Source organism: Rhinatrema bivittatum, chromosome 2 (assembly GCF_901001135.1).
Source record: "Rhinatrema bivittatum chromosome 2, aRhiBiv1.1, whole genome shotgun sequence".
Taxonomy (NCBI): Eukaryota; Metazoa; Chordata; class Amphibia; order Gymnophiona; family Rhinatrematidae; genus Rhinatrema; species Rhinatrema bivittatum.
Window position 1 is genome coordinate 38,933,763 of NC_042616.1, and position 23,651 is coordinate 38,957,413.

The window sequence follows — 23,651 nt, forward strand, 5'->3', positions numbered from 1 at the left end:
ATTGCCGGGAAGGATAATGTAAGGGCTGATTTCCTCAGCAGGCAGGACCTGGACCCAGGAGAATGGAAGCAGGCAGACAAAGCCTTTCAACTCATAGTGGAGTGCTAGGGTCGCCCATATCTGGATTTACTGGTGACCTCCAGAAATGGCAAAGGTACCACAGTTTTTCAGTCGCAGAAGGGATATGAGAGCGCTGGGTATCGATGCTCTTGTTCAGGTCTGGTTGTGGAGCAGGGTGTTGTATGCCTTCCCACCATGGATGATGATAGGCAGAGTCATTTGAAAGATTACAAGTCAGACTGAAATGGTCCTTTTGGTAGCTCAGGATTGTCCCTGGAGGCCATGGTATATCAATCTTCAGAGGCTTCTGGTGGATAGTCCTCTCAGACTGCCACTCAGGAAGAATCTATTGTATCAGAAGCCCCTAATACACGGTGATCCAAGTCAGTTTTGTCTTACAGTTTGGCCCTTGAGGGGGCTCGGTTGCTGAAGCTTGGTTATTCTTCTGCAGTGATCTCCACTTTGCTCCGGGCTTATGTATGCGTGTGGAGGGTGTTCGAGAACTGAAGTGAGGAGCGAGGGTCTCTTCCTCTCACAATTGGTATTCCAATTTTGTTGGAATTTTTACAGGAAGGTTTGGTTAAAGACTTGGCCTTGAACACTCTGAAGGTGCAGCTAGTAGCTCTCGCTTGTTAGAGAGAGCAGGTCAATAATAGACCCTTGCCTTCCTATCCTATCCAGATTTGTCCAGGTTTTTGAAGGGATGCATCTACTTCCTCCCTTGCAGCTACAGTGCCTCTGTGGGATATTAATCTGGTTTTGAGGTTTTTGGCAGGTCCTACTTTTCGACCACTGTGTGGTCGCGCTTTGAGGTTGCTCATCACGAAAACAGTTTTTCTCATGGCAATCTGTTCAGCACAACGTGTCGCTAAGCTGCAAGCTCTTTCTTGCCATGAGGTTGTTTCAACGATAGACTCCAGGGGTAGTACCTTCTTTTTTGCCAAAAGTGATTTTGGAGTTTCATTTGAATCAGTCTACTTCCCTGCCCAAGCTGGACAAGAATAGAGATAATTGTGATTATCGTTGTATACCTTGGATGTCAAATGGCAACTGATGCGATGCTTGAAGATTACTAAATCTTTCAGGAAGTCTGATCGACTGTTTATGCTCCATGGTGAAGGTAAACAAGGTAAACCGGTGTCACGGTTCACTATTGCCTATTGGGTAAAGGAAGTTATCACGGCCGCCTATGTGGATGCCAATGTCCCATTGCCTAGACAGGTTAGGGCTCATTCCACTAGGGCTCAAGAGGAATTGTGAGCAGAGCTTCGGTGTTGTCTCCTATTGAGATTTGCCAAGCAGCAACATAGTTTTCCTTACACACCTTCTCCAGGCATTATCACTTGGACGTTCGGGCCCAGGAAGATGCAGCCTTCATATGTGCTGTGTTGACAGGACCGCGGCCAGCTCCTGTCCTTTTTAGGAGTAGTTTTGGTACATCATAAGAACATGCCATACTGGGTCAGACCAAAGATCCATCAAGCCCAGCATCCTGTTTCCAACAGTGGCCAAACCAGGCCACAAGAACCTGGCAAGTACCCACAGTAGTGTGGACTGGCCTGCCTGAGAGCAGAGGAAGGAGAAACTACTTATCTGATAATTCCCTTTCCTCTAAGGAAGACAGCCCAATTCACAACCCACCCTGGGCTGCTTGCTTTTAGTTTTGTCTCTTATATGCGGACGACAAAGAGTGTTCCTTTGATTAATGAGTTTGAAGGACTGGTAAATGACATAATCAGTCCTTAAGTTTAGTGAATGTTCATTATTTTGACTGAGCTCAATGTTTTCCATTGGCTGGATACATGAATGGTTGACTTAACAGTCCTGTTCAAGTATAATCAGTTTGTCTACAGTTTGGCTTTTCCAGAGAATACTGGCGGGCTGACATTGGGACAGGGTTATATGTCTGTGACATCAGCGAGTCAGCTTTAGTCTGACTCCATCTGCTGGTAAGAGTGCATAACCCACTGGTGTGGATTGGTCTGCCTTCTTAAGAGGAAAGGGAATTATCAGGTAAGTAATACTGTCGCCATATGCAAGATTTGAGATTGCTCAGACTGTTTAACAATGCTATTATGCTAAAGTGCCTTTATTTTCTTGTCTGTATAATGTTGTTCTCTATATTTACAATTCACTGAACAAAAAGGAATCTAAACTGATTTAATTGTTAAAAGATAAAATGAATTAATATGAATATACAGAAACAGAAATGAATGCAGAAAAGAAACAAATGGTCCACCCAGTCTGCCCAGCAAGCTTATGGTAGCATCTGCTGCGTTGTTCAGGTCACCCCCATGCTTATCAGTTTCCCAGACTGTAAAAGTCAGGGCCCCTCGCTGGTTGCTGTCTGAGTCCAATTCCCCGTTACCTCTTGCCATTGAAGCAGAGAGCAATGTTGGAGTTGCATCAATAGTATCAGGCTAATTGGTTAAGGGTAGTCAAGCCACTTCAGCAAGTTATTCCATGCTTGTTTCCCCAAACCGTAAAAGTCAGGGCCCCTCGCTGGTTGCTGTCTGAATCCAATTCCCCCTTTCCCCCTGCCATTGAAGCAGAGAGCAATAATTGGAGTTGCATCAACAGTATGAAGGCTTATTGGTCAAGGGTAGTAACCACCGCACCAGCAAGTTACCCCCCTGCACTCTTCTTCATTCCCATCCTCTAGCCTTTAGGGATCCACAGTGTGTATCCCATGCCCCCCCTTTGAATTCTTTCACTGTTTTGTCTTCACCACCTCCTCCGGGAGGGCCTTCCAGGCATCCACCACCCTCTCCATGACGAAATATTTCCTGACATTCATCCTGAGTCGTCCTCCCTGGAGTTTCATTTCGTATCCAGTAGTTCTACTGATTTCTTTCCAATGGAAAAGGTTTGTCAATTGTGCATCATTAAAACCTTTCAGGTATCTGAAGATCTGTATCAGATCTCCTCTGCACCTCCTCTCCTCCAGGGTGTACACATTCAGGTCCTTCAACCTCTCCTCATAAGTCATTTGATGGAGATCCCCCTCCATTTTGGTCGCCCTTCTCTGGACCGCCTCCATCCTGTCTCTGTCCCTTTTGAAATTCGGACTCCAGAACTGAACACAGTACTCCAGGTGAGGCCTTACTAAGGTCCTGTACAATGGGATTATCACCTCCTTTTTCTTACTGGTTATTCCTCTCTCTATGCAGCCCAGCATTTTTCTAGCTTTAGCTATCACCTTGTCACATTGTTTCACTGTCTTCAGATCGCTAGACACTATCACCCCAAGGTCCCGCTCTTGGTTCGTGCACAACAGACTTTCAGCCCCCATCACATACAGTTATTTTGGATTACTGCACCCCAGATTCATGACTCTGCACTTCTTGGCATTGAATCCCAGCTGCCATATCTTCGACCACTGCTCAAGCTTCCTTAAATCACATTTCATTCTCGCTTCTTCTGGCATTTCCACTCTGTTGCAGATTTTAGTATCATCCGCAATTAGACAAACTTTACCTTCTATGCCTTCCGCAATGTCACTCACAAAGATATTGAACAGAACTGGTCCAACACCGATCCCTGTGGCACTCCACTTAACACGGTTCTCTCTTCAGAGTAGGTTCCATTTACCATTATACTCTGTCTCCCATCAGTCAACCAGTTTACAATCCACTCCACCACCTTGGTGCTCATTCCCAAGCTTCTCATTTTGTATATAACACAAAAGATTATTTTAAATCTTCCTATTCCTACTTTGTAAGCATATGCTCTCAGCTTTCAATCCCTTAGTTATTTTATTAGTTAGGATTTTTAATTCACACATCACTTTTTACAATCGTTAGTTAAGAAAAACCACTTTTGAAATACAACATTTATAAGTAGAAATACTGCATTTTTACTAACATCTTTTTACATTTCATTCATACGTTTAGAAACACACAAAAGGATTTTTACTCTTTGAGACTTTTCCTAGCAGGCTTACACGTAGACAAATATTTTTGTTAGCAAAAACTACTCCTGAAACTATTATTTTTACTTAACCTTTTTTAATTTTGTTTTTATACCCAACCATGATGTGCGTGCATTTCATCGCTGCCATAAGACCGCCTCTAACTTTAATGATTCAGCAAGCACCTGGTTTCTGTCCTTATACTTCCCCCAGAAAATGAATTCATAAATCATTAATAGGCCCTCAAGTCCTTCAATAAACTAAAGGCCTCAAGATATAGGCTGCCTCCTCTGGCCTATGATGGAATTAAATAAATAAAACGTGTTCTCAATCTCACCTGCTGACATTTCTTTTCAGCATTTATTATGAGCTAAACTGCAGATAGGTTCTATTTAAAAAAACTTTGTCTATATGGGATCTTACTACAAAACTGAATTCTAAATAGGGTTACTAGATAACTCTGAAGTTCTCCAGCTAAATGAAGATTTGAGCACTTACCCAGCTAATAAGTTATCTGGCTACAATTTAACCAGATAAGTAAGGGGCATAATTGAGAGGAGTTGAGTTATTTAGCTAACGCCGATACCCAGAGGTAGCCCTAACAAAGAGCTGCCCTAAAGGTAGCTGGATAAAGTTAGCCAGCTAAGTTTAAGATAGCTAGCTATAGTCAATAGTGCAGTTGTACTACTGAATATACCTCCAAAGTTTAAGTTTATCCAGCAAACTTTGCCATCCGGACCGTAACTGAACATGGAGCTCGTAGAGTTTGTGGCATAAAAATAGCAGTACATTACCTGCTTTTTCTCTTCAGAGGTCCATGTAATTGTATCCATTCTTAATGTTTTCTTTAAAAATTTGGTCTGTCTACTGCTGGAGTAGGTCCATAAACAAGTTCACCAGGGCCTAGAGCAGTATTACATTTTTTCACCTTCATCTAAAGATCTGGCACTGTCACTACCACTATCATTGGTCCTGGTGCTTAGAAGAAATATGGACACCTTTGTCTACTGGGTGACATACACCTTTCATCAATTTTTCTTTATGCTTCTTTTCATGCTTCAATAGTAGTTGTTTCCTGGCTGAGATTTAGTTTATGTATTAAGCAACAGGGTTATCCTATGAATGTATTCAGCAAGAATTGCTGAAAGAAATGTACTCTGTTTATTCCATATTCAGTTGTTCTCTCCTCCAACAGATACCTCTCCCTTATTATACTTCACTCCTGTGGGGATTCTCTGGTGATTTGTGAGGTTTGCCTTTCGACCGAAGCTCTAATCATACTCGGTACGTGCTCATTGGTTTCACATGGGGCAGTTTCTTCAAAAGGTGGTTTTTCTCCTGTGTGGATGGCCTGGTGCATTGTAAGATGTACCTTCCAACAGAATCTCTTATCACACTCAGTGCATGCAAATGGTTTTTCTCCTGTATGAATTCTCTGATGCTTTGCAAGATGCGCCTTCCAACAGAATCTCTTACCACACTCAGTACATGCAAATGGTCTCCCAACAACATGTATTCTCTGGTGCCTTGTGAGATCTACCATTACCAGAAATCTTTTACCACAATCTGAACACATAAATGGTTTTTCTCTTGTGTGTCGTCTCTGGTGTCTGATAAAGCACAATTTTCTCATGAAGCTGACACCACACATAGTACATGCAAAGGGTTTCACACCAGTGTGGATTCTCTGGTGTATTCTGAGATAAGTCTCTGACCTGAAAACTTTATCACATTTATTACAAATAAATGGTTTCTCTTCTGTATGTAATGGTTTCTTTTCTCTGTGTATTCTCTGGTGGGTGGTAAGATTTCTCTTCCAACTGAAACTCTTCCCACACTCAGTACATGAAAATCGTTTCGTTCCTGTGTGTATTCTCTGGTGGGTGGTAAGCTCTCTCTTCCAACTGAAATTCTTACCACACTCAGTACATGAAAATCGCTTCTTTTCTGTATGTATTCTCTGGTGGTTGGTAAGACTAGTCTTCCAACTAAATCTGCTACCACACTCAGGACATGAAAATGGTTTCTCTTTTGCGTGTATTTTCTGGTGTCTTACTAGTTCTCCTTTTCCTATCAAACTTTTACCACATTCTGTACACAAAAATGGTTTTTCCCCTGAGTGTACTCTCTGATGATTTGCAAGACTTTTCTTCCAAAGGAATCCCTTACCACACTCAGGACATGAAAATGGTTTCTCATTTGTGTGTACTCTTTGGTGGTTGGCAAGTTCTCTCATTTTAATGAAACTTTTACCACACTCAGTACACGCAAATGGCTTATCTGAGTGTATTCTCTGGTGCTTTCTAAGGCTTCCCTTCCAACGGAAGTTCTTACCACACTCAGTACATAAAAATGGATTTCCTGGTGTATGCATTCTCTGATGGCTTGCAAGTTCTCCCTTCCTTTTAAAACCTTTACCACAGTCAGGACACATAAATGGTTTTAATCCTGTGTGGATTATCTGGTGTTTTGAAAGATATGATTTCAAACTATAGCTCTTATCACACTCTGTACATTTAAATGGCTTCTCTCTTTTGTGGCATATTTGGTGCCTTCTGAACTGTGAGTTTGTACTGAAGCTCTTACCGCATTCAGTACATATAAACGGTTTTTCTCCAGTGTGGCTTCTCTCATGTTCTCTGCAGTATGTCTTTGATCTGAAGATTTTACCACAGACAGTACACAAAAATGGTTTCTCTCCAGTGTGCGTTCGCTGGTGGCATTTTAGATGTTCATTGAAACAGAAGCTCTTGCCACATTCATTGCATGTAAATGGTCTCTTTCCTGTGTGAATTCTCTGGTGTCGTTTAAGATATCTCTTCTCAGTGAAGCTCTTACCACACTCAGCACATTTAAAAGATCTCTTTCGTGTATGGATTCTCTGGTGTTTTTTTAGATATATCTTCAAACTGAAGCTCTTACCACATTCAGTACATTCAAATGGTTTCTTTCCTGTGTGGATTCTCTGGTGTTTTTTTAGATATATCTTCAAACTGAAGCTCTTACCACATTCAGTACATGCAAATGGCTTCTTCCCCGTGTGGATTCTCTGGTGTCTTGTGAAATACGTCTTCCACCTGAAACTCTTCCCACACTCAGTGCATGCAAATGGTTTCATGCCTTTGTTGATTTTCTGGTTTTGTGAGAGGTCTGTCTTCTTTTTCAAGCATTTTTCAGATTTAGTAGAAGATAATGATTTCTCAACAGCTTGGATATTTTGGTGTTTTTTGAAGACTTTTCTCCAACGGACATTTTTATTACATTTCTTATTTGAAACTGGCTTCTTGCCTTGGAAATTCTGGTGTCTTGAGAAGTTTGCTTTCTGAATGAAACTTTTGTCTCTAGCAGTACATGGAAACATTCTCTCATTAGTGTGGCTTTTCTCTTTTTCCGGGAGGCTTGCTTTAGAAATAAAACCTATACCAGATTCTGTACTTGCACACCAATTCTTGCCTTTGTTGATTTTCTGATGTTGCAATAGTTCTCTCTTCTTACTGAAAACCCTCCCACAGTCAGAACACGTTAAAGGTGCCTTTCCTGTGTGGGTTTTCTCTTGATCCTGTTTTACCTTCTGACTGAAGGTTTTCCCACAGTCTGATCTCTTTTCTGTGGGAGATCTCTGCTGTGATTTCAGAGTTACAGGTTCCCTGAGACGTATCTGACATACTTCACAAAAACATCTTTGACCTGGTGTCTGGCTTTTCTGGTTTTCCCCTGTACAGGTGCTATTTCCGGCACTTTGCGCACACAGAGCTGAGTCTCCTGTTGAATTCCTTTGCTTCTTTTCTGTGATGGATTGATTCCAGTCAGAACAGGAAGAAGTATCCTCTTCATTTCTTTCTGTTAACATCTTCTTCCCTTCTGGATTCTTACTGAGCTCCCGGTGATGACTCCTTGTATTACTGTTTCTGGAATCATCTTTTTCTGCATAGAAAGTAAACATTAAAAATTATTGTAGGAGAAGGAGTTTAACAAGTTCCGTTTCTGCTGTTTTCTTAAAGAAAAAGCAATACAAAATGTTTAAAAAGACCCTGCCATAACATTGCCCGGTAACACTGTGTCATAGTCCTGTTGCATGAGAAGGCACATAATATCTGTGCAGCCTGTACCTGTCTCTGGCGATTGTGGAGGACAATTTTCCAAAGCCATTGTGGATAAATAGCAATTTAGGGAGGAAATTATCCATCTCTAAAAAACAACCTTCTTCAATGCTTCTAAAAGTGCCCCACATTGCCTGTACTTTTTTTTTTCCCAATTGTACATTTTATTGAACTGATAGCAATTTACAACTAGCCACCAAATAGGCTACTAAACATTTCCAAAACTGTTATCACAACAAGGCTAAAATACTGTTCACATTTTCCGATTATAACTGCGTCCCCCCCGGACCCTCTCCCTATGTACAGAAGACCAATGCTGCAACCAACTGAACTCCATCTAGAACCGCGTCTGCGCAAATTCAAAAAAGGAATGAAGACCTGGCTTTTCAAATTAGCCTACCCTGACGCAGACCAAACTTAGTATGTGCCCCTATACCCCTCTCCCCCCCCCCCTTTACGGACCCTCCATCCAAATGCATTCCTTCATTGTTTGCCTCCTCCGAATCCCCTGATTCAACACTTGTAAAATTGGTTCTCTCTGTACATAAGAGTTTGCGATTTCTGCTCTTTTAATAATTTTGTTTGCTATAGACTAATCCTCTCTTGCGTCACCCCAACCCCCTACATTAACACCTGGAAAATTTGATTTCCTTTTGTAATTTGGTTTACTCTCTGTACATGCAAGTTTGCTTTTTTGCTTATATAATAAGTCATTGTTCTGTTTTTCTATTAATCCCCTCAAAGTTTCCCACCTGTAATGATTGATTTTCCCCTGTACATACAAGTTGGCCTCTCTCTCTGCCTGTACCACTCCTTGGGACTGTTCCTATTGCCTTTCCTGCTGCCTCCTTTCGCTGCTGTTGCGCTCTCTCTCCTATCTTCCTCGCTGCTCCCCTCCCCCGTTCATTGTACTTTCCCGTCTTTCTTCAGTTATGTAAACCGGCGTGATGTTTCCCACGAATGTCGGTACAAAAAAGGTAATAAATAAATAAATAAATATCAAAGAAGGATCAAAAGATTTTCAACGCACCCAACAGTCATGGGAACAAATTATAAAGGACCATATATAGCATAAAACAAAAAAAAGAGTAAACAGAGAGAAATAAAAAGCCCAAAAAGAAGATGTTCCTAGACAGTATAGGGCTATATATGCAATTCAACCATTATTTCTAGTGTGCCACTTAAGGGGTCCCAAATTGGGAAAAACTGCTCAAAAGCTGTTATTTTCTCCACGTAGAATATCTTCCCGAATCTGTTCACCACGTCTGCAGTCAGTGGTACTACAGCAGCTCGCTCACATGTAGCCCCCAAAACCACTTGAGCTATCAGATATACAGCAGGCTCCAGCACGTTTCCAGGGAATATGGAGAATACAAATAACTTTTGGCTCAGCAGCAATGTTTACTGACAAAATCTCTGTAAGCAAGCATCGCATCCACTCCCAAAATTCTTGGACCTTCTGGCAGGACCACCAGAGGGTATAAAATATGAGCCCGTATGGCCACAATGTTTCCAGCATACCATCTGATTGAGATGGATACCATTTATGTAGCTTTCCAGGGGTCCAATACCATCTCATTTTCCATAGCCATTGTAGAAATGAAATGTTTTGCAGTCCACCTAAAGGATCTATCCCAATTTCCTTCCTCAGCATCTTCTCCCAGATCATCTGATGTTTACATTTACCCACAGAAAAAGGAGGATAGTTGCACATACATTTTAAATATCAGTCTTTTTTCTGTGGTTCCCTTCAAACATAAAAGTTCAAATGCTGTGCACTATCTAGAAACCTCCTCTTTTATAAAATTTGCCCTGTAAACGATGGCACAACTGTTATGTTTGCTGGCTCGCGGGTTCCCCCCGCACCACAAGCATAGACTGCAGGACCCTCTACTCCCAGCGGCCTGAAACACTGCCTCACTATGCGGTCAGAGAAGCTGATGCCACCAACTGCTGGGTCCTCCTCTAGGTGTGCGCCAACATTTATAGGCCCCCCCCGCGGCAGGCATGACACTGGCCGGCGCCTCCAGATGATGTCACATGGCTGGGTATTTAAACCCCGGCCATGCAACACTATGGTGCCTCAGCAATGGGTCAACTATCCTTACGATAGACAGTGTGTTGCTGCTCCGCATTCTGGTTTCTGATCCAGCCTGGTCTTCATGTCTTCCAGCCTTGCCTCCATGACTCCAGTCTTGCCCAGCCTCATCTTCACCTCTCCTGCCTGCCTCCATGTCTTCAGCCTGTCTGGCCTTGCCTTCATCCCTCTGGCCTTACCTAGTTACCTCTTCCCTGCCCTTGGATGGACTCTCGTTACCCCCACTTGCTGCTTGCTTCTGATGTAGCCTGACACCGGATCTACTCTTTGCCTTCTGCCCCAGAGACTGCCACCTAAGTTCTACTGGCCCCCAGATCCCAAAGGCTCCACCCGAGGGGAAAGGGACTGGTACAGGTGAAGCTCCAGTTTAGTCTCTGCACCATCCGCTTCACCAGTTGGAGGTAAGGCTCTACAGGGCCTTCTCTGTAGGTAGTGTCAACCTCACCCCAACACAAGGCTCCACAATCCTAACAGGTTGCTGAGGTCATGGACCCGGTGGCCCAGTCCTCTCCTGGTGCAGAGTCTACAGAACAACAGGTATTAAATCAGGTTACCGCTGCCCTGGAAAGACTGGCAGACAGGGTGGACTTCCTGAAGCCAGCTCCGGAGCTGCTGCTGATGGTCCCTTCACCACCGTTTCTGCCCGCACCCACCAGGCCAGTGTCACAGCTCCCAGAACCCCCGCCTTACATGGGGGACCATAAGCAGTGCTGTGGTTTCATTAACCTATGTCAGATGCATTTCCAAATGCAGGCTGCACTGTTTCCCTATAAACACACTAAAATCACCTACGTTCTCTCTCCCCTAGGTGTCACCACACTGGCTTGGGCCTCTCCCCTTTGGGAGCGTGAAGATCCCCTGCTCCAGAACCTACCCAGCTTCTTGCATGAGTTCTGCAGGGTATTTGAGAACCCTGGAAGAAACGCCTCCCTAGTGGCAGAGATATTGCAGATCCGCCAGAGCTCCCTAACTTTCACTGAATATGCAATTAGGTTCCAGACCCTCGCCTCAGAGTTAAACTGGGGCAAGGATAGCCTCATAGCCATCTTCTACCAGGGTCTTGCAGGTTGAATCAAGGACCAGCTCTTAGCACTGGTGGTTCCCACATCCATCAATAATCTTATTGCTCTGGCAAGGCACATTGAACATAAGAACATGCCATGCTGGATCAGACCAAGGGTCCATCAAGCCCAGCATCCTGTTTCCAACAGAGGCCAAACCATGCCCAAGAACCTGGCAAGTACCCATCGATTAAGGTAGCCAGGCTAAGCATAACTTGAGAGAGGGCTTTCTCAGTTCCAGAAAAATTATGTACATATGTGACAAAATGTTCAAAAAACCCCCTACCTTTTCCAACTGGCATTTGAAGGTAAAAGGCATTTCCGCATCAATATGATTTTTTTAAATGTGGAAAAGAGAGGGAGGAAAAATGGCTAGGAAACGGGAGAAGAGATAGGGGTCCTAGAGTGGGAGAGGAGAAGTCAGATCCAGAACGAAGAAGAAAATGAATTTTGAGGATTGGGTTTTGAGGGAAGGGAAGGATCCAAGATCAGGGGGTTTGGAGAGCAGAATCCCATCTTGCACTTTCCCTTTCAGCCAGGGACAAATCCCCTCTCATTCCTCACCTCCAGTGCTAATCAACTCATCCATCTCTCTCACATATACCAAACACTTATTGCTTTACCCCTTCCTCCCCATCCCCTGTTGCTAATTTCCTTCTTCCCAGGTAATTTGCATTCTCATTTCCACCGGTGGATCCCCCCCCCCATTGATCCCCTTTCCTTTGCAAGTGTACAGCTGACAGGAAGCAAAGTGATCATTTCAGCTCTCACTCACTTTCTCACCAAATCACACCAGGAGACACTCACATCTAAAACTGTATTTTATAATGTGCCACTCCTTCAGAGAAAAATGTAAAATTATCCCTTACCCAGTGAGTTGAGAGTCTCATAATTCTCCTTCATCACATCCTTGTAAAGCTCTTTCTGCTGCTCTTCTAAATACTCCCATTCCTCCTGGGAGAAATAGATAGCGATGTCCTCAAAGGTTACCGGGACCTGAAATACAAACCATTCCTTATGCATCATCTCCATCAGCAGAATTTGCAGTCTGGAGCCGAACAGAGCCGCTGGGAAGAGTTTTCTGGGTATATATAATTAATTAATTATTCTTAAATTCTGTAAACCCTGCTCCAGTCATTCAATATGGATCACAATAAAACATGCAAAAATCAACATAAAATAAATAATGTAAATTAAATCACTAGATAAGTTTAAAATGTTTTTTTTATATGAACATTAGCATATTATAAGTACTTCACAGTCACATAGCACAGTCCAAGAACAGAATTTAGCGAATGGAATCCAATTACACACAAAATCCAGGACAGAAATCTCAATTTGTTGGACTCCTGATCTCTCTCCTTACACTCAGAAGGGTCCCAAAGTGCCTTTTCTGAGCCCCAGGTCTGCTCGGGGTCCTATTAAGTCTGCAGTGTCCCAGGTTAGAAAGCTGCAGCAGGGATTGTACAGAGAGGGCAGGAAGCTGGGTGCAATCTCCTACCTGGGCACAAGCTCCTGCAGGCATTTTCCTCTCTGTTTTTAGGATGAAAACTGAACACGGGGCTCGTTCTCAGCCCGGGAAAGATGTCAGTGTCGCTCGAGTGCGGGGGAAGGGAGAGCGGATGCAGGGATTGTAGGACGGAAAGACTCTTTTTCGTTTCCTTTTTTTTTTTTGTTATGTCATCAGTCGGTGCCCTCAGTGTGAATTACCCGGCTGTACTGATGTCATCAGTCGGTGCCCTCAGTGTGAATTACCCGGCTGTACTGATGTCATCAGTCTGTGCCCTCAGTGTGAATTACCCGGCTGTACTGATGTCATCAGTCTGTGCCCTCAGTGTGAATTACCCGGCTGTACTGATGTCATCAGGCTGTGCCTGGCAGGAAGAAGAGCTGCCGTGGTGCTGCGTGGAGACTGAGTGGCTGCTACGATTTTATAATCCGGGACAGTGGAGAGTCAGGACCCGAGCAGACCTGGGGTGCAGAAAAGGCACTTTGGGACCCTCCTAAGTGTAAGGAGAGAGATCAGGAGTCCCACAAAGTATCTGATTTCTAGTTTCTATAATCCTTCTCTGGGACTGTGTGTAGTGTGTTATGTGACTCTCCCCTTGCCCCGCTGAGCTCCAGTGCTGTGAGATCTCTTGATGAATGTCAGACAGAAGGTGCAGTTTCTGTTTTTTGTTTCAGGTCCCCGAAACATTTGAGGACATCACTAATTCACACAGGAGAAGTGAAAAAATATGTAGAACAGGCCGGTGACCAGCCTGGACAGCTCGGTTTTGCAGCCTGTTGTACAGTGTCCGGTTACACTGTAAAACCAGGTCGGGCAAGGCCAGGGGCCAGTCAGTGGTGGCAGCCTGGCAATGCTGCAATCATCTGTGTGTTTTCAGGGCTCGGTTGAATCTCCTCTTCCTCTGCCTCTCCCACAGCTGTGCAGCACTTGTTGCTACTTCACGCTGCCCTCCTGGGAGTCGCAGCGGAAGAGGAGAGTTGAACTGAGCCCCAAAGGCATTCAGAATCTGCCTAGGAAAAAATGAATGTTCGACTTGAAAGGGAAAAAAAAGGGAGGGGTTGCCACTGCCGCCCCGCCCCGCCCCCAAGTGTCCAGTCCTGCCCAATGGAAAAGTTGGTAACCCAAACAGGGTAGGAAATTCTGGTCCTCAAATGCTACAAGCAGGTGGAGTTTTCTGGTTATTACTAATATTCATGAGATTAATTTACATGCAGCGTCCTCATTACATGCAAATTTATCTCATGCATATTCATTGTGGATATCCTGAAAACCAGAATGGCTTGTGACACTGGAGGACTGGAGTTGCCTACTCCTGATTTAAAAGAATTTCAGAAGGAGTTTGCAAGGGTGTGATAAAGGAGAATTATGCATATGAGAGATTCACATGCATTGCTTCCATTGTATGCATTCTCTCTCTCATGCATATTCATTGTGGATATCCTGGAAACCTGACTGACAATGCATATCCCGAAGACTGGGTTGAGAATCTCTGACAGTAAATTAGCCCCAGAGAGATCAGTGGAACACTAGCTTACTGTCTTTTTACCAAATCTCATGAGGAAAACAAATCTCACATGCAGAAATATCTTTATCATGGTGTTCCAGGCCTGTTAATAAAAATGTAACTTTCCTAGAGTGTAGCAGATGGACTCAGGACCAATGGGTATAGCAGGGATGGGCAATTCCAGTCCTCGAGGGCCGCAAACCGGTCGGGTTTTCAGGATATCCCTAATGAATATGCACAAGAGAGATTTGCATGCACTCAGCCTCAGTCATATGTAAATCTTTTTCATGCATATTCATTAGGGATATCCTGAAAACCCAACTGGTTTGCAGCCCTCGAGGACCGGAATTGCCCACCCCTGGGGTATAGTGTACTCCTGATAGCAGTTGGGAGACAGAGTCAGATTTCAAACTGACATCAGCCTACATATACCCATGCAGGAAGCTCTGCTCTTCAGTATTTCTCTGTCTCCTTAGCAGTTTGGGACACTACACATGCTTGCACAGCATTAGAAAATGCAAACCAAAGAAGAAAGAAAATTTTACCTCTACAAGACGAGCCCCGCTCTCCTGGGGTGATACTTAAGGGTCCCTCTCCCAGTAGAGAATTCCTAAGGTGATTTCCGAGATCCCTCAGAGGTAAGCCTCAGTCTGGTAGCCGGTTCCTGGCATGGACTTAGCCCCCTGAGTGGCTGAGAGGCAGCAGGTGCAATACCGAGCGCAGCGGTGAAGGTATTCCCCTCTCCCCCCGCAGCCGAAGACTGCCTGGCACGAGACCGGGAAGCGCTGAGTCGAGGTAAGGTAGAAAACTTTATTTAAGTCTCCAGTCTCTGAGGCTTGGTGAGCCGCACAGATCGCCATTCGGCGTCTGTTCCATCGGGTTGAGCAGCCCCGTCCAGGCTAGGCCCCGATCCGGTGCTAGGGTCTTTCCATGTGGAGACCCTCCGGGGGGGGGGGGGGGGGGGGTTCGCCATCTTGCCCGGGTGGTCGTCAGCGCCATTTCTCCCCCTTGATTGCCGTATTGTCCGCACAACTGAGCCGTGCGCACAGTGGCGAGCCTAGCGCACAAACTACTTGTGCACACTGCAACGTGCACAACGGTGCTGGGTGCACAGCGGCACGTTCAACGGTGCTGGGCGCACAAATAAGCCTGTGCGCATAGCGGCATGGACCCAGAAAGCACAAAGGAAGGCGATCTATAATAGCCGTCAGGATGAAATAAAGAATAGATGCCTGTAGTCTAAAATCAATCCTTTATTGAAGTGGAGACACAAGGGTAGCCCGACTCTGGCCGAGTTTCGCCGTTTCAAACGGCTGCCTCAGGGGCTAAAAACACAAATAAAAACTTTAAGAATAAGAATGAAAATACTAAAAGTGACATCATCAATAAATATATAGTTAATTAAAATAAATCAACTACATTGGTGAATCAACAATTTGAAAACCAGATAAAAAAAGGGGGATAATAAACTCATGGTGACATAAAGAGGGTATGTACACTAAAAAAACTTATAACAAACCAAGTAAATTTATAATAAGCCTCACGGTTGAATGGACTACATAAAAACTAAATTCAAAATATTGGTAAAAATGTCAACATTACCTTACAACAATCTTCTTGAATTCATTAGTTATATATGAACTAAGAATGTAGGGTGATCATATAGAGAGCTGTGTGATCTCTTATACTGCTCCGTCTGTAATGATGCAGAAATAGATGGCAACATAACATGATGTAATATACACTATAATTAAAAATGGATCTAAATAATCAGAACAATAACTGTACATAGCAATATATCTCTATTAATATTTTTCAATATAACACTTTCTATTGTATGTCTTATGTGATTGATCTGTGTTATATTAAAAGAAATATAAAATGTAAAATATGTATATTACAGATGTTTATATGTAAAGTATGAAACGTTAAGACGTTAAAAAATAAATAAATAATAAAGGTGAATGAATAAGTAAAAATGTAAAAAGCAATGAAAAATTAAAAATTAAAATTAAAAAACTAAAAATGAAAAACTGTGTGTGTGTTGTTAGAATCTATATACTATATGGGAATATGTGATGTATGTATGTGTGAAACAATCCAACTTGAGAAAAAACTCCTCATAAACATGTGAATACAACAAAGTGCACCATGTGCACAAGATGTACCTATTGAAAAACCTGCTAAAAAATGCTACTTCACTATGACATAGAAACTTATAAAGTGTGAGTGCTACAATGATGAAATCCGATCAAAAAATAAATAAATGAAACCATTACATCCCTCTGTTGAAATACCTCCAAAGAACAAAAATTGTGATCCTGGCGAGCAATACTAAAACATATCAAATACAAAGACTAAAAAATTAACACCCAAGTCTTTAAAATTTTTAAGAATAATTAAATATGGGCATGTCAATCTAAAATGCTGACCAGTATACATGTGAAAGGATATATACGTCCAATATAATGAATTGATGTTGTAATATTTAAATGATCGTACCAAAAAATAAAAAATATATATCTATATAATGACTTATATAAATCTATGAAGTTGGAAATAAGTGCTCTATTAAGTGTGCAAAATCATCTTTTATCTATTTTTAAAGGTAACAGAAACCCAGTGAAGGTTTATCTGGTTTAATGCATGTTGTGACTAATTCAATACATAGCCTTCAAACCACCGCAGTGCTAAAGAAATGTTGACACTATAAAAAACCTCATAGCAAACATCTCTGATTCGATACATATTGTAACAAATATACTATGTAACCTTCAAAATAACCACACTGCAAGCATCTCTGGTTCGATACAAATTGTAACAAATATACTATGTAGCCTTCAAAAAAAATCGCGGCACTGAGAATGTGTTTAAAGCCATGTTTAAAGCAAGCTGTCAAAATCAAGCTAAACCACTATAATTGATAAAGATGTATATCTTTACAAATATTTGTCAAAACGACTCTCCAATGAAAAGTATGTATGTATACACAAAGGTGAATTAATTAATAAAAAATAGGGCTAATTCTTTAAGACAGTCTAAAAAACAGTCAATATCATGTTGTGCTGAAAACAAACAGCAGGAGGGCTTCTGATGTGGCGATCAGAGCCCAAATGCTACGAATCTGAAAGGCTCACAAGAGAGTGTTTCATAAAGTGATTGAATTAAACATTGCTATTAAACATACTACAACAGGTTAAGTAAAACTAAGAAGATCTCACAGATATCAGTTTACCTTGAAGCGTTCGCAAAAACGGATCTCCACTTGTAAAGACAAACATAGAAGGCAGTGCTGTGTGGGGAGTGTTTGTAGTCAATTTTGGCGCCAAAATTCAGCTGTCAATCATTAACACCGATGTTTTTAAGTTTCCCAAAACAGAAAAGTATTTATATGACAATTTATATGACAATCTAAATCATAGTGTTATGTTAAAAAACTATGTGTATAAATTGAACAACCAACAGGGGAAAGCTGTCAATCATGTAAGGGGGCGTGTCTAAAGAGGAAACCACTGTGAAAAACAGTTAATATGATAGATTTATTAAAGTGATAGATTTATTAAAGTGAAATGGTGTGTGTAATATGAAAAATATATAATATAAATAAGATACAATAAAAAATTTCAAGAATATGTAAGAAGTGTATATTAGTGCTACTCACAAAAACTGCTGATTGACTGAATAGATGTGTCTTTAAGCCAATGGTATCAATGCACAGTAATGCCTTAGTCAACTTAGAAAAGTGTATCTGATTGTGACAATAACCATAAAATTATTAATACATAAAGAGTGAGTTTCAGCATGAAATCATATTGCTTATGTACAGAAATCTTGCCTAACACATCAAAAAAATAAATAAAAAAAGAGATTTTTTTAAAAAAATCTTTTACAAAAATTGTTTACAGAAAGTGTTATGTATGCAATGCCATCATGTTTCTGCAATCACCAGGAAGTACAATCTATAATTTAATAAATTGATCAGCAACCTCAAAATAATAAAATGTCAATATATCGCTGGTATGAAAGTTATATCTATTGAAAGATAAACTAAAACCAATAAAAACTATCAAACAATAAAATAACTGTATAAAATGTTACAGTAATAAATAAATATATTAGATAAATACATAAAAACCGTGAGGTGAAATATATCTGTCATGAAAGAATATGACCATGTAGTGAGACTGATATTGAGGTATCTTATAAATACACAGAATAATCTATTTCAGCATTAAGACCATTCGGAGAAAGAGTATCAAGTTCATATATAAATTTCTGTTCCTGTCGCAGTAATAACTGGTCTAAATTACCTCCTCTCCAATTAAGAACTGGTTTTTGAAGAACACAAAACTTGTAATCAGTGAATTTGTGTTTGTATTCAATAGAATGTGCCACTAAGGGTTTGGACAGAACATTACGTGTGATAGCACTTTTATGCTCTATAATCCTTTTGTTCAGTTCTCTAATAGTCTTCCCTATATAAAACTTATTACACGGACAAATGACTATATATACTACTCCTTTACTCTTACAATTGGTAAAGGACGTGAGCTTAATGGTTCTCTGTTGTTTGGGTATCAATAAATGGTCTGTTTTGAGATTCACTATGCAGACTGAACACGAGCCACATGGACGATGCCCCAGTGGTCTTTTATCTTGAAAGGGAGTGAATGGTAGGGCTGAAGGAGCCAACATATCTTTTAAGTTTTTATCTCGTTTATTGGCTATTAGTAACCCTTTGTCTTTAAACGTGGCTAATACCTGAACAATTGGCCAGAATTTCTTCAAAATGGAAATGATACTGTGTGAAAAATGTGTATAGGTGAGTGGACACACCATGCGGTCTATTGGAGCTCTATTCTTTTTGGTCAATAAATCTTTTCTTTTTTGTTTTGTAGCTTTAATGTAACCGTCTTCAATGTATCTGATAGGATATTCTTTTTCTAAAAATCTTGCTTTCATCTCTATTGATCTTTGATGGAAAATGGAGTCGTCTGCACATAATCTCTTTAAACGCAAAAATTGCGAATACGGTAGGTTCCTAAGTAATGACTTATTGTGGCAACTCTTGTAATGCAAAATTTTATTCGTGTCCGTGGGTTTTCTATATAAATCTGTAGAGAAAAACCCGTTGATAAGACTGACTTGAATATCCAAATATGGAATCGAGCTGTTGCTGTAATTCATTGTAAATCTCAAATTCTGATCTAAAGAATTGAGCCAAGTGAAAAATATTTTCAGTGAATCCACATCACCCTTCCAAATTAAAAAAACGTCATCTATGTACCTCTTCCATAGTATAACATTTCCTTTAAATTCATGCTCAGTTAAAAAATCATGTTCAAATTTAGCAACGTACAGATTGGCTACGGAGGGCGCCATCGTGGAACCCATGGCCACCCCTTTAATTTGCTGAAAAATTGTGTTCTTGAACCTAAAGAAATTTCTTGTGAGAGCTATCTCCGATATTTGTATCAAAAAATCATCAGGTATTCTTTTGTGTATCGTGCGTATTTCTAATTCCTTAATAACAATATCTAAAGCAGCTAGCTGCGGGATATTGGTGTATAGGGCCTCTATGTCAAGTGTAACCATCAATATTTCACCTGTTAATGATGTGAATGTTTCCAAAATATTAATAAAATGTGATGAGTCACGTATATAGGAAGGTGTCTCTATAACCTTTACTTTAAGAAATTTATCTATGAAGGTGGAGAGGGGTTCTAGTAACGAGCCAATTGCAGAAACTATTGGCCTGCCAGGTGGATCTGAAAGCGATTTATGTATTTTAGGTAGTACATACAGAGTAGGCATAATGGGATTGTCAACTTTTAGAAATCTTAATTCTTTGTTGGTTAAAAAGCCTCTCTCATGTGCCAGGGAAAGTATGGAATCAATCTCATTTTTAATACTAGCGGTGGGATTTTTGTCTAATTTAAGATAACATGTGCTATCTGAAAGTTGCCGTTGGATTTCACCTATATATTTATCTGTATCCATAACCACTATTGCACCTCCCTTGTCCGCAGGTTTGATCACAATTTTATCATCTTTCCTCAATTCTTGTATTGCTTCTCTTTCTTTCTTTGTAATGTTGTAAAATTTCTTTATTCCACCATCTTCAAGTTTGCCTATCTCTTGTAGATAGGAATGCTAAAAGAGTACGTAGCAATAACGAATCAGATATTGATCCGTCCGCTCCCCTCTTTACAACTGGTGACAAAGATAGACCACATACACGACTCAATGAGATAGGTAAATTCTGGAGACATGATTCAGATAGAGAAGAAATTATTTCCAAACCATCGACTTCTTTTTTCAGGGGAAGAGGAGAATGGAGAGGGAGAGGGAGGGGGAGAGGAAGGAGACCGAGTTACAACAACCATTACCAAGTACAACAAGATCGGAGAATTTGGAATCAGGATTAAGAACAACTAATATAGACAAATTCGCATTGAGTAAAGACAGGATTGTCAACCTCTCATCAAGAACTCTTAGTATAGATGAGGTTAAATTATTAAATAAAGGTTTCTCTTTTATTCCTACTCCTTCATATAATTCATTCCGAACTAGGATAGAATTATACAAATTCATAAGGAAATTAAAAATTGCAGATTTCTTTTCCAATAAACAACAATCCAATACAGATATGTCAATTGTGCATAAATCCAGTACATGGATCCCGCCCGGTGTGGTCAATCCGGTCATACAGACATACGAAACATTGATTCTACAAGAGATAGGCAAACTTGAAGATGGTGGAATAAAGAAATTTTACAACATTACAAAGAAAGAAAGAGAAGCAATACAAGAATTGAGGAAAGATGATAAAATTGTGATCAAACCTGCGGACAAGGGAGGTGCAATAGTGGTTATGGATACAGATAAATATATAGGTGAAATCCAACGGCAACTTTCAGATAGCACATGTTATCTTAAATTAGACAAAAATCCCACCGCTAGTATTAAAAATGAGATTGATTCCATACTTTCCCTGGCACATGAGAGAGGCTTTTTAACCAACAAAGAATTAAGATTTCTAAAAGTTGACAATCCCATTATGCCTACTCTGTATGTACTACCTAAAATACATAAATCGCTTTCAGATCCACCTGGCAGGCCAATAGTTTCTGCAATTGGCTCGTTACTAGAACCCCTCTCCACCTTCATAGATAAATTTCTTAAAGTAAAGGTTATAGAGACACCTTCCTATATACGTGACTCATCACATTTTATTAATATTTTGGAAACATTCACATCATTAACAGGTGAAATATTGATGGTTACACTTGACATAGAGGCCCTATACACCAATATCCCGCAGCTAGCTGCTTTAGATATTGTTATTAAGGAATTAGAAATACGCACGATACACAAAAGAATACCTGATGATTTTTTGATACAAATATCGGAGATAGCTCTCACAAGAAATTTCTTTAGGTTCAAGAACACAATTTTTCAGCAAATTAAAGGGGTGGCCATGGGTTCCACGATGGCGCCCTCCGTAGCCAATCTGTACGTTGCTAAATTTGAACATGATTTTTTAACTGAGCATGAATTTAAAGGAAATGTTATACTATGGAAGAGGTACATAGATGACGTTTTTTTAATTTGGAAGGGTGATGTGGATTCACTGAAAATATTTTTCACTTGGCTCAATTCTTTAGATCAGAATTTGAGATTTACAATGAATTACAGCAACAGCTCGATTCCATATTTGGATATTCAAGTCAGTCTTATCAACGGGTTTTTCTCTACAGATTTATATAGAAAACCCACGGACACGAATAAAATTTTGCATTACAAGAGTTGCCACAATAAGTCATTACTTAGGAACCTACCGTATTCGCAATTTTTTGCGTTTAAAGAGATTATGTGCAGACGACTCCATTTTCCATCAAAGATCAATAGAGATGAAAGCAAGATTTTTAGAAAAAGAATATCCTATCAGATACATTGAAGACGGTTACATTAAAGCTACAAAACAAAAAAGAAAAGATTTATTGACCAAAAAGAATAGAGCTCCAATAGACCGCATGGTGTGTCCACTCACCTATACACATTTTTCACACAGTATCATTTCCATTTTGAAGAAATTCTGGCCAATTGTTCAGGTATTAGCCACGTTTAAAGACAAAGGGTTACTAATAGCCAATAAACGAGATAAAAACTTAAAAGATATGTTGGCTCCTTCAGCCCTACCATTCACTCCCTTTCAAGATAAAAGACCACTGGGGCATCGTCCATGTGGCTCGTGTTCAGTCTGCATAGTGAATCTCAAAACAGACCATTTATTGATACCCAAACAACAGAGAACCATTAAGCTCACGTCCTTTACCAATTGTAAGAGTAAAGGAGTAGTATATATAGTCATTTGTCCGTGTAATAAGTTTTATATAGGGAAGACTATTAGAGAACTGAACAAAAGGATTATAGAGCATAAAAGTGCTATCACACGTAATGTTCTGTCCAAACCCTTAGTGGCACATTCTATTGAATACAAACACAAATTCACTGATTACAAGTTTTGTGTTCTTCAAAAACCAGTTCTTAATTGGAGAGGAGGTAATTTAGACCAGTTATTACTGCGACAGGAACAGAAATTTATATATGAACTTGATACTCTTTCTCCGAATGGTCTTAATGCTGAAATAGATTATTCTGTGTATTTATAAGATACCTCAATATCAGTCTCACTACATGGTCATATTCTTTCATGACAGATATATTTCACCTCACGGTTTTTATGTATTTATCTAATATATTTATTTATTACTGTAACATTTTATACAGTTATTTTATTGTTTGATAGTTTTTATTGGTTTTAGTTTATCTTTCAATAGATATAACTTTCATACCAGCGATATATTGACATTTTATTATTTTGAGGTTGCTGATCAATTTTATTAAATTATAGATTGTACTTCCTGGTGATTGCAGAAACATGATGGCATTGCATACATAACACTTTCTGTAAACAATTTTTGTAAAAGATTTTTTTAAAAAAATCTCTTTTTTTATTTATTTTTTTGATGTGTTAGGCAAGATTTCTGTACATAAGCAATATGATTTCATGCTGAAACTCACTCTTTATGTATTAATAATTTTATGGTTATTGTCACAATCAGATACACTTTTCTAAGTTGACTAAGGCATTACTGTGCATTGATACCATTGGCTTAAAGACACGTCTATTCAGTCAATCAGCAGTTTTTGTGAGTAGCACTAATATACACTTCTTACATATTCTTGAAATTTTTTATTGTATCTTATTTATATTATATATTTTTCATATTACACACACCATTTCACTTTAATAAATCTATCACTTTAATAAATCTATCATATTAACTGTTTTTCACAGTGGTTTCCTCTTTAGACACGCCCCCTTACATGATTGACAGCTTT

At 40.2% G+C, this 23,651-nt stretch overlaps 2 protein-coding genes across 2 annotated transcripts in view; both read right to left on the minus strand.

Annotated features, from left to right (window-relative positions):
- LOC115083857 (zinc finger protein 271-like) overlaps nucleotides 1–23,651 on the minus strand; it is a 634,158-nt gene that overhangs the window by 569,384 nt on the left and 41,123 nt on the right. The window lies entirely within an intron of this gene.
- On the minus strand, nucleotides 3,628–12,892 carry LOC115083860 (zinc finger protein 420-like). Its single transcript, XM_029587902.1, has 3 exons — nucleotides 12,731–12,892; nucleotides 12,099–12,225; nucleotides 3,628–7,894 (listed from the first exon to the last, which is right to left on the minus strand). The coding sequence occupies exons 1-3, from the start codon at nucleotides 12,752–12,754 to the stop codon at nucleotides 5,187–5,189; spliced, it is 2,859 nt and encodes a 952-aa protein (XP_029443762.1). The 5' UTR covers nucleotides 12,755–12,892; the 3' UTR covers nucleotides 3,628–5,186.